Source organism: Schistocerca gregaria, chromosome 8 (genome assembly GCF_023897955.1).
Source record: "Schistocerca gregaria isolate iqSchGreg1 chromosome 8, iqSchGreg1.2, whole genome shotgun sequence".
In the NCBI taxonomy this organism is placed as follows: Eukaryota; Metazoa; Arthropoda; class Insecta; order Orthoptera; family Acrididae; genus Schistocerca; species Schistocerca gregaria.
This window is the reverse complement of record NC_064927.1, coordinates 171,997,016-172,009,790: the sequence shown is the minus strand read 5'-3', so window position 1 is coordinate 172,009,790 and position 12,775 is coordinate 171,997,016. Positions and strand designations below refer to the sequence as shown.

Here is a 12,775-nt window from a genome sequence, read left to right as displayed (position 1 = left end):
AATCGCCAGGTAACAGTTCATGATGCCGATGGATTTTGTACGGATAGCATCGGAAGGTACGCCTAAGTGCCAGCCAAACAGTAATGTATGGAATGCCGGTGCGACGTGCGACTGCACGAGCGCTGACTTCCCCGTGCATAGACGAACGCGCTACAGTCTCCATTTCTTCAAGTGTCTCATCAGCATTACGCCTTGTGCTCGGTCGGCCACTGGGTCTATCGTCTAAACAACCCGTGGCTTCGAACTTCGAAATCATTCTCGCCACAGTTGCATTTGTCAACGAACCTGTACCCGTTCGAATCCCATTCTTATGGCGGTAGGATCGTAACGCTGAACTAGCACATTCCCCATTCGGATAATACAGATTCACTAAAAGCGCATCTGATTCTCTCTCTCATTACAGCTCGTTTTATACACGATTGTCATGCTAAGTCACTGACGTTTTGCTGTCCAGGGCCATCTGTCGGATTTTTTGTGAACTTTTTTTGGTTTTAATAAAACTCCATGTCATTCCAAGCATGTGTGTCAATTTTTACCGCTCTATCTACATTATTCCGTGGTTTATGAAGTTTTCAAATTTAAATTATACTGACTTTTTGATCATCCGGTATATCAACGGGGAAAGGTAAAATTTGTGCCACGACCGGGACTCTAACCCGGGATCTCCTGTTTACATGGCAGACACTCTATCCAGCTGAGCCATTGAGGTCGCAGAGGATAGTGCGACTGCAGGGACTATCTCACGCACGCCTCCTGCGAGACCCATATTCGCACCTTGTATGTCCACAAACTACATTCGTAGTGTCCCACCCCAACACACTCATTACTCGTGGAAGACATTCTTACCAAGCCCCGTGAGAGTTCGGGGAATATGTGTGCATCCTCACAGAAGAAGGAGGTCACGGTGGTGTTGCCAGAACTATATACTTACATGGATATGGTGTCTGTTCTTTCGGACATGTCCGAAAGAACAGACACCATATCCACATAGGCATTCATTTTCAAGAATCGGAGATGATACTCGGAGTTTAATGTACACAGCCTGAAATCTAAAGTGTTAAGCCATGCAGTCAGTGACGAGGCGCTGCCAAACGCATACTCCAGAATTTCCAAGCGGAACATATTGTATAAACTTCCGCAGTCACCTAAATTCATTTCCAGAAGGAAAATGAAGCCACACTGTGCCATAGTGTTGTCGCAACGTTTAGACCAGTTTCTCCTGGTCACCTTCATGCAAAAATGTCGGAGTCATGTCCAGTTCACTCCTTTATACTTGCTGGATTGTAAGACTACTCTGAGGAGTGCCCAACGTTTGGTCCAGTATGTGCCCCTGGAAAAGATTTCGCTGCGACCATCTGGAAGGAGATCCACGTGTTGATTCATGCTGCTGCCTGTAAATTACGCCTGCTGTTTCCAGCACAGCTGTTCATGACGGTCTGAGGCGCTGCAGTCATGGACTGTGCGGCTGGTCCCGGCGGAGTTTCGAGTCCTCCCTCGGGCATGGATGTGTGTGTTGGTCCTTAGGATAATTTAGGTTGTGTGTAAGCTTAGGGACTGATGACCTTAGCAGTTAAGTCCCATAAAATTTTACACACATTTGCATTTTTTTGCTGTTCATGGGATGTGGTGAGAGCAAAAACACGTCAGGAATGTTTTGATATGAAAGCGGCGGAGGCAGCGGGAGAATGGAGAGGCAGCATTCCCGGACCCTCCACCATAAGGCCCTTTAGTATAGGGGAACAATCCTCTTCCGGTGACATAGGAATGGCCAACACACTGTCCCCTTAGCAGAGGATGTCTGGTCGAATGGCTGCAAAGGAATGAACTATACACGACCCTGATACTTCACATTAAGATGACGGGAAGAAACCCGTTGAAGCGTTGGAATAATACAACACCAAGTTGGATGCTAACGCAAGAAAATAGTATCAATCACATTCGCCGAGAAATCCTGCAGTACAATAAAAAGGCCATTTGTATGTCCATGAAGAACCCTGTAGCTACCTAACAGCTATAGGTTTATAGGTTGTGTGTGACGACAATGGAACTGTTCAGGTTGACATCACAACACAGCATATGCACGGGAGGTACACGTCTTGATTATCTCCATCTTAAGCAGGTTCAGACATCGCTATGAGAGATATGAGAGTGCGATACTGACATATTTACGCAGAGCGTTGACTGCAGTCCATTCTGGGTGTAATGTAGTGCAATGATGTGTGTTTTTACGAGATGGATTCAGGGCAACGGCGTGGTGAAAAGAGTTGCCACAAGGTTTCTTAAAAGATTACATCACGAGAAGTTTGTTCGATTGCTGACTGGCTTTGAAAAAATGGTTCTAATGTGTCTGAGCACTATGGGACTTAACATCTGAGGTCATCAGTCCCCTAGAATCTATAACTACGTAAACCTAACTAACCTAAGGACATCAGACACATCCACGCGCGAGGCAGGATTCGTACCTGCGACCGTGGTAGTCACGCGGTTCCAGACTGAAGCGCCTAGAACCGCTCGGCCACAACAGCCGGCTGATTGGCTTTGACGGACAGTGCGTCACCACGCACAGTCAGGAACGGACTACTCATAGCAAGAATCAGGTCTCGAGCTGTCATGCTTCGTTTGTTGGCGACAGTACACTTCAGTTAGTAGTCTGTTATATTGAAACCCAGATAAGTAGACCATCGACTGGCGTTATGTAGTGTTTCAGGATGAGCCTCACTCTATTTGTTGCTATCATATCGACGACAAAATTCCCATAATTCTGTCCAACAGCATGAACCATATTGTAGTGTAGGTTGTTGATAGGGACGCGCCCACTGCACAGGGGGACAGGTACCAGGGGAAAACGTCTTACACCCATCCTTGTAATCAACAAATTCGAGGAGCTGTGTTCCACTGAAACTGAAACTGAGCCAGTGGGGCTCACTTCTACTGTTGCGAAACGTGCTGCGTACCGTGCCAGAAATAGCCAGACACCAAAAGGCTGCGGCCTACTACTTGCGCCTTAGGGAAATAATTGGGTCAGGAGTGCACTACACGCCAGAGGCCGACACACAGATGCAACGATACTGCACACAGCTTTTTGGATTAGTTGACAACCACCCAGTCCAGGTAACGAATGCTGTTGCAGAGCTAGAAGTATCAGTGTAATACCCTAATAAATGATCCTAACTGATGAGAGTACTAGCATCCTACTGGTTACCTGCCGAAACATTTGAAACGATGTGCTAGAGTTTGAAGCATTCATAAAAGGCAGTGAAGTTCACATAATACTAGGCACAGAAAGCTGGTAAAACCGTTGTACAACGAGACAGAGGAGGACTACATCGCATTTGCAGAGACGCACCGTTCATGTGATGGATCCATTAATTTTCCTGCACAGAGGAGACGGGTATCATCGTAATGTGAAACAAATACAACTGGAAACAGGCATAGAAACAAACAAAAATGTCAATTCCGAGGAGATCTATGCTTATTGCGAAACATAAAGTGACATTCTCAGGACTTGCCGGTTATTGCCTCCAATCCTGGTAGATATGTATGTAAAAACAGAAGCGAAACTGTTGCTGCTTTACGTAAGACTGATTCAGAAGAAACTACGCACGGAAGAATACATCCACCTTCCATAATGGAAACATTGACGACCTATGATCATTGGTAATCTTACTCTCATAACACGTAGGAAGTCCGAGGCACATGCATAAATACACTCAAGTTGTCATGACCTACATAACAAAATATTAATTACCTGTCTTCATAACATTCACATGCAATTCGTCGTGGACAGACGTCAAAGAATAACTAGATAGGGACAAGCCCACATGCATCCACACTACATAATGGCCCGAGTTCTCCGACAAAACGAAATGAAATTTTTGAAGTAATCACAAAATATCACATATTTGGTACGTTAGACGCTGTATGTACACAATCGAACGACGAAAACGAAGACTTCCTCACACACACAATCTCATATGGCTACACCACAGAATTCATCCAAAGGATATCGACAAAAATCGTCCAAGCTGAATTTCCCATTCCTCAACGAGATCCGTAACAGTACGACATATTAGCGAAAAACATGAATCACGGACCATGCGGGCCATTAAACACCAATTCACCGCGTATGAGAGACTGAAAATGTACAAAAAGAAACCCAAACTGCGCTTGAACTAACAAAGCGGAACTGATTACTGTCCCAAATACGGGAGGCGATCGCCCAAAAACAGTGGTTCCACAGCAAAAATAGTAGCACCCGCCAGCGAAGAAATGGAAATAGATGTTGAGCGGGTAGTACCACATAATACACTACTTTCGAAAATGTCCCAAGCACACATAAACGTAGAATATTGCAATCCATCACATACGTCTATAAGTTTGTAAACAAAGGCAATTACATGGCAGTATTTCAACTAGCCAAAGAGAGCCCACAAAGAAACAGGAACGATGACATCTTCATTTACCAAATGGGAAAACTCATCAGGAGTAACGAAGCAGCGTGGCAGAATTTCAGTTTTCCCATACACCAACGAAAACCAACTGTGCAACATCTAGCAGTACAGTTGGATAATGGACAGAGAGTTTACTTCACAAACGACACGACAAGAAAAGCTGCAAGCGAACCAATACTACATTAATAGCTGTTTAACAATCGTGCCAGACGGATCCAGTCGGGAAAATATTACTATATGTCGACGTCCCTAACTGTTATACGTGGAACACAACAAGAAAAATCTTTCAACGACGAAAACAATGAATTCCATTAGAAGATTATCCAGGTATCACGAAAACTACCGAACTAGGCCGAGTACACGTCGTACATTAGAACAACGCCGATTGTTTCTATGTCTGGATGTGCTACACGATGTACGGGCACCAACAAGTTTCACAGATCTCAAGACCGTTGACTCATACCTATTCCAGACGTACAGAGAAGAATGCCAGCGTTTATGACTACTGGAAAATTACAACCACTGGGAACTGACACTGCAGGAACCCTCACTCACAGCCTAAGCTGAACAAATGAGAGACTTGTTTACCATAATTTTAACAATATGTAAGCCATCGAATCCGAAAGAGCTACGACATTCCTTCAAAGAGAGTATGAGTGATGACATACTGTACCAAATCCGACAATCTCATCCTGAACTGACTATCGAATTCAACGACGACGTCTTGATGAAAAATTATTCACCTAGACGAAGCAGACCTTAGTACAACTTGGCAAGCAAACACCACGAAAAGATGCTATCAGTATGCTAAAATTCGAAATTAGAAAGGGAAAAAGCTACACCATCAACGAACAACTTCTGTACATTGCTCACAACAAACCACTCCTCAATGACAATCAAAAGGAAATTTACAACGTTATCATGGGCCGAATCGACAATAACATTGGCGGAATTATTTACTTGGACGCAACAGGCGGCACCGCTAAAATGTTTCTAAGTTATCTGCTGAAGGCGGAAATACATGCTAAACAACACTTAGCTCGTGCACTGGCGTCATACGACATTGCAGTCAGACTTAGAGAAGGAGGATGAACTGCTCATTCCGCCTTACAACTACCGTTCATTATAGCCGGGGAAGAATTCTTGATAATCTGAAGACCATCTAGACGGAGGGAACCTGTAAAACAAACTAAAATTACCATCTACGACGAATGCACAATGGCACATAAAAAAAACCTCGAAGAGATGGACAGAACTCAGGAGATTTTCGACAAACACTTCCAGTTATTTCCAAGTCATCACGAGCAGACGAGACAAATACATGCTTAAAAAAGTCACATCTCTGGCCACAGATACAAAAAACTGCGACAAACAAAAAAATATGTAAGGTGAACTATCTAAAGGCGAAATAACAACACATTTTGCTCAACAGTATTTACAAACAGGTGAAGATACATATACTACTGCCCAGAACACCGGCCTCAATAAACTCAACAGTCATTTCAGTAACATAGCAGCTGCTGAAAACGAACTCATTGACCAATTTTATCCAAACCATGTTCACAAGTATACTACTCCGAACTGGCTATTTGAATGGCTAGTTTTGGCAACTACAAACAATATTGTAGACGACATCAGCTTTAATAGTGGAAAGAAAATTCCCTGTGATGACAGAATATATAAATCGATCGACACGATGGTAAAGGCTCCTGCTGCGCTCACACTCAAATAGACGTAGATTACTCTCGAACAGGAAATTCGAAAAACTGTGCATTTATACCCCCCATAACAAAATGTAATCTGTTGTTTATGAACAATAATTGTAAATAGTTAAGATATGTTTGCATTAAAAAATTCTCTTATAATTGCAACAAGTATTGTAAATATTTATAATATGTTCTCAATATTTTTTAACTCTTCTACTTTAAAGTAGTTTTTATCCTTTTATTCGGGCTACCACACATTCTCAAATCTCACATCAATTACTTGAGCATAGTACCGCAGCTTGCTTTTCTTTTCTTTTCTTTTTTTTTTTTTTTTTTACATGTAAATGTCGGCCCGCTTCTTCATGGTATAACACTTTCCGTCAATGTATTTGTGAACTATAATCAAACGACTTGTAACCATCCACCCCCCTATATTTTAGGTCCAATAATGTCCATGTTAATAGTATCCTAGACATAGACACTAGGATACTATTAACATAGACATTATTGGACCTAAAGTATAGGGTGGATGGTTACAAGTCGTTTGATTACATTCGAGTACAGGCTTGAACTCGAAAAGGCACCCTTAATAGTACCCTTCGAATTAAATCGGGTGATGCTGAGGGTATTAGATTAGGAAATGAGACGATTAATTTAGTAAATGAGTTTTGCTATTTGGGGAGCAAAATAACTGATGATGGTCGAAGTAGAGAGGATACAAAATGTAGACGCAATGGCAAGGAAAGCGTTTCTGAAGAAGAGAAATTTGTTAACATCGAGTATAGATTTAGGTGTCAGTCGTTACTGAAAGTACTTGTATGGAGTGTAGCCATGTATGGAAGTGAAACGTCGACGATAAGTAGTCTAGACAAGAAGAGAATAGAATCTTTTGAAATGTGGTGCTACAGAAGAATGCTGAAGATTAGATGGGTAGATCACATAAGTAATGTGGAGGTATTGAATAAAATTAGGGAGAAGAGAAATTTGTGGCACAACTTGACTAGAAGAAGGGATCGTTTGGTAGGACATGTTCTGAGGCATCAGGGGATCATGAATTTAGTATTGGAGGGCAGCGTGGAGGGTAAAAATCGTGGAGGGAGACCAAGAGGTGAATACACTAAACTGATTCAGAAGGATGTAGGTTGCAGTAGGTAATGGGAGGTAGTAGCATGGAGAGCTGCATCAGATCAGTTTCTGGACTGAAGACAGCAACAACAACAATGTTGTCCTTTCGAGTACTGAGCAGAGTTGTTCATATTTTGTACAATATTTTTCTGTACGATATTTCACTACCGACACTTACTCTTTTGCTGCACCTTGTGATCGAGTTCGACTGGCGGCATTCGCTACGCCGTCCAACGTATTACGCATTATAATGCGTATCACTGCATCTGAAGAAGACTACTGGGTTGGTTGTCAAAATATCGTACAGAAGGATGGAATGGACAGCTTGGTTAAATACCCGGAAGCACACACACGTAATCAGTGACGCTGGGAAGAGCCGGGAGATGAGTCTAGGCTCTAGCAGGTGAGAGGTGGGGCGGCAGCGGTACTCACGACGAGGTTGAAGATGTTGAGCGGCAGCCAGCTGACGCAGAAGATGAGCGCGATGGAGTAGAGCAGCGCGTTGGTGCGCCGCATGCGCCGGTCGTCCTTGCCCTTGCGGGCGCGCGTCGACGCCGCGTACTGCAGCCCGCCTCCGCCGCCCCCAGCGCCGCCCCCGGCAGCGCCTCCAGCGCCGCCCCCGGCGCCCCGTCCGTTCGCTGCAGACGTGCCCGGCGTGCTGCCGCACCGCGACACCATAGAGGCGGGATTCACGTACCTGTCAACACGGCGCACAGTAGGAGCACTGCCAAATACTGTGCTACTAGTAACCGACTCGCTTGGCAACTTCTTGTCCTATAAACGCTGGAAGTACACTACTGGTCATTAAAATTGCTACACCACGAAGTTGACGTACTACAGACGCTAAATTTAACCGACAGGAAGAAGTTCCTGTGATGTGCAAATGATTAGCTTTTCAGAGCATGCACACAAGGTTGGCGCCGGTGGCGACACTTAGAACATGCTAACATGAGGAAAGTTTACAACCGGTTTCTCATACACAAACGGCAGTTGACCGACGTTGCCTGGTGAAACGTTGTTGTGATGCCTCGTGTAAGGAAGAGAAATGCGTACCATCGAGTTCCCGACGTTGATAAAGGTCGGATTGTAGACTATCGCGATTGCGGTTTATCGTATCGAGACATGCTGCTCGCGTTGGTCGAGATCCAATGACTGTTAGCAGAATATGGAATCGGTGGGTTCAGGAGGGTAATACGGAACGCCGTGCTGGATCCCAACGGCCTCGTATCACTAGCAGTCGAGATGACAGGCATCTTATCCGCATGGCTGTAACGGATCGTGCAGCCACATCTCGATCGCTGAGTCAACAGGTGGGGCCGTTTGCAAGACAACAACTATCTGCACGAACAGTTCGACGACGTTTGCAGCAGCATGGACTATCAGCTCGGAGACTATGGCTGCGGTTACCCTTCACGCTACATCACAGACAGGAGCGCCTGCGATGGTGTACGCCATACTGGCGTATCACCTGGCTTGATGGTATGGGTTGCCATTGGTTACACGTCTCGGCCATGTCTTGTTCGCCTTGAGGGCACTTTGAACAGTGGACGTTGCATTTCACATGAGTTACGACCTGTTGCTCTACCCTTAATCGATCCCTGCGAAATCCTACATTTCAGCAGGATAATGCACGACAGCATGTTGCAGGTCCTGTACGGGCCTTTCTGGATACAGGAAATGTTCGACTGCTGCCCTGGCTAACACATCAATTGAAAACGTCTGGTCAATGGTGGCCGAGCCACTTGCTCGTCATAATAAGCCAGTCACTACTCTCGATGTACGGCAGTATCGTGTTGAAGTAGCATGGGCAGCTGTACCTGTACATGCCATCGAAGCTCTGTTTGACTCAATGCCCAGGCGTATCAAGGTCGTTATTACGGCCAAAGTTGGTTGTTTTGGGTACTGATTTCTCAGGATCTATGCACCCAAATTGCGTGAAAATGTAATCACATGTCAGCTCTAGTATAATATATTTCTCCATTGAATACCCGTTTATCATCTGCATTTTTTCTTGCTGTAGCAGTTTTAATGGCCGGTAGTGTAACTTGCATAAACGCAAAATGGCAAGAAGTAATCATAGTTGCTCTTACAATAAAAAACCAGAACATTAAGACCGACCGCGTATTAAGTGCGACCCACCAGGTTCAAATCGGGAGAATTTAGTCGCGAAAGTATGTGCTATTACTCTACACCAACCGCTGTAGCTCGGTTCTTGCTTGTGACACGGAAAGTTATCTCGACAGAAGTACCATCGTCATCGCGAAAGACATAAAACCTAACGCGATGCAGACGGGTCAACGATAACGATCACTTAATCCACAGCTTTTGTGCTGCCTTCGATTACAAACACAGGCGCGATTGAAGTGCGAGCCAATAACTCCCATTGTTTAATACTGTTCCCACAGTCCTGCGTCACTAGTGCGGTCCATGTCTCCAGATATTATTCACCTGTATGACGGCGTATTCCGACATAACCATCCACCTGGTATAGCAAGAAATGTCATTCATTCGATGAGGCGACACTGTTCCATTGATCCACAGTCCTGTTCCGATGGTCCATGCTGACTGCGATTGCATCTGGCAATGTCGTTGGGTGAACATGGATAATTGCGTATAATCTGTTGCAGAGACCGATTTTCAGCAAGATGAGCTGAACGGTGTGCTCTGATACAGCCTTTCACTACATTCTATTCTGTCTCCAGACATACCTCTCACTTCTGCCTATCGCACTTCACAGAGCAGGCAAGCCCCCGACCTCGATCTTCAGTGATGGTGTGTGCAATTCCAACACCTTTCGTCTAGTTGTGGTTCAACCTTACTTCGACCACTCACGACAATTGCAAGAGAACAGCCGGACAGCGTTGCTGTTTCCGAGATGCACATTACCAGGAGACAAGCCACAACAATGTAACCTTTGTCAAAGCCGATTGTCAGAGAGTTTCTGAATTTGCGCCCCTATCGTCGTTAGAATGATCCAAATTCCTCTCTGCTCTGCTCATACATGCGATGGGCCGTGATCACAACCTTTTCGCTCAACACCGTATATACGAGGGACGTTCAATAAGTAATGCCGCACTTTTTTGTTTATATCCGAACATATTTACTGTTAAGAGTCAGAATTTGGTGAAAATATACATCAACATGTCTTGTACTTGTCCTATTTTTCTACGTAGTCTCCATCATTTTCTATGGCCGTACGCTAACGTTGTGGAATAGCATGTATTTCCTCCTGGTAACAGCTCTTGTCCTGTAGGCGTAGCCATGCTTTCACTGCATGAATGACACTCTTGTCATCTTCAAAGTGTGTTTCCCCGTAGAGATTCTTCAAGCGCCAACAATTCAGATGAAATGGCCTTCCGTTGAATCTTGTGGAACGCTGTTAACATTAGTGGAATCCATCGTGAGCACCTTGGGCCGAGGTGAGCTGGGCCCAGTCTTATTTTGTTCATGTATCGGTGAGATCGATTGTGGTTGAGGTAAGCTATCTTTGCCTTTCGCGTGTCTTATCCGGCGTCTTGGCAGGCGAAGCGTGTTCGTTGTTAGCCATCGACGGGTAACTCTGGTGATTTCGTGACATTCGCGGGGAGACGAATATCAACGGCTGCCGAACAAGCGTGATGACCGTTACACGCTGCGGTGTGAAATTGGTTGGGCGTTTTGCCGAAATGCGCAGCTTGGAGATACAAGTTCTGTGACTTCGCTGGGAACAAAATTTGAAGGGAAGCGGTGAAGCTGTCGAAACCGCTCCCTCGTATTGTGCACCTGATATGGAGTAAGTCGACGTAATTGTATGTTCACCGACGCATTCAGAGATTTTAAACTTTATTATTATGGTGAGACTTTCATAGTCGAAACTTAAGACGCAGTGGAAGAGTTCACTTGGCCTAATTAAATGGTGGCCGTTATTTGAAAATTTTCTCTATCTTACTAGTCTCTTGCAGTCAATTGATTTTATGTTGCCGTTTTTAAAACCTGAACTCTATTAATACAGTTCTCCATGTGTGAGTCAAAGGTTCTACCGAGTGTTTCTATGTTTCAGAGTTACTGGAATGTCTTTGTGAACCGGGCAGAAGCTTTTGGTTGTGCCAGCGCCTTGGCGGGGAGTGAAATGTTATGCGAGAACTAGGTCTGGCCGTGTTTACGAATCTGGTCACTACCGGAGTTGTTCACATATCGCCTTCCAAAGTTTAGTATTTATCTTCCTTTCCGTCAAGACAGGTTAAGCTGGTAGATGTATATATTTATGTAACCTGTTTGCATATGAATTTATTTCCTTACATATTAGGGACTGGCAACTGGCTAAACCTTAAACTAAAAATGCTTCAAATGGCTCTGAGCACTATGGGACTCAACTGCTGTGGTCATTACACCTAACTAACCTAAGGACATCACACACATCCATGCCCGAGGCAGGATTCGAACCTGCGACCGTAGCAGTCACACGGTTCCAGACTGCGCGCCTAGAACCGCAAGACCACCGCGGCCGGCTAAACCTTAAACTGCATAGCAGCTGCTGAGTTCCTTCTGCAGCTTTTTATAGTAATTTTTATTTAACACGTCTCAGCACGCAAACATTTAGTTTTTGATGATCAGTGTTTCTGTTGTAGTTTTTTTAATTAAGTGGTTTTATCATGTTATGTGATGGCATCTTAGCTTTGCACTAGTTTACAAGTGTTATTAAGTCTCCCTTTACCTGCAATTGTTTTCATTATATCTATTTTGAGGGAAGTCCTATATGGGAGTTTGAAGTTCTCACGTTTGTTAGTAACCCATTTTTTTAAATTTGGAATTGTTTGTTAAAGTATTGAGTACGTTGGGTTTCTAATTGTATTTGCAAATCTTTATCTAATGGATCGTACACAATTTGTAATCGTCAATTTCTTTTAAAAAGGGGTAATGTCAATAAATTGTCTTAATTATAAATTGTGACTACAAACCATGATTCCATTCCGCTTTCTCTTTTATTGTATTTATGGTATGGTGTGTAAGTGTGGCACGATTAAGGAATCACGTATCAAAGCCTTTGTATATCCGAGAGTGTCGATCATTTCACACACACTTCCAATGCTGACCGACAACCGTAGAGCCAATTGTCGAGTTGTGACGCGCCAATCGGCACGAATAATGGCATCCCCACCATTCAGCACGTCTGGAACAGTGGCTGTGGCAGGGCGTCCCTAGCGTGGATGATCATGGAGCACTGTTTCTGGATATTCTGACCCTGTAACTTTCTTTACCCATCGCCCAGCTGCAGCATCGCCGTACACTGTACAGGAACGTGTGTGGATGTTCACCATGGTTTCTTGTTCTCCACACAATAATTCAATAACAGCACGCTGCTTGTATCTTGAGCCGTATCAAGACGCCATTTTGGCGCAGTATTACGGATCTGCCATCTGCGAGAACGGTTCGCAACGTCACCGGCTAACAGAACAAACATAAAATGTTAAACACCAACAAGAACGTTTCTCTATGTATATTAATGGCTTTTTT

General features: G+C 44.3%; 1 protein-coding gene across 1 annotated transcript in view; it reads right to left on the bottom strand.

The window, feature by feature from the left end:
• LOC126285100 (neuropeptide F receptor-like) overlaps window positions 1–12,775 on the bottom strand; it is a 363,066-nt gene that overhangs the window by 270,597 nt on the left and 79,694 nt on the right. The window contains exon 4 of the mRNA XM_049984425.1: window positions 7,715–7,979. Coding sequence (XP_049840382.1) covers window positions 7,715–7,979 — 265 coding nt within the window. The remainder of the gene's footprint in view (window positions 1–7,714; window positions 7,980–12,775) is intronic.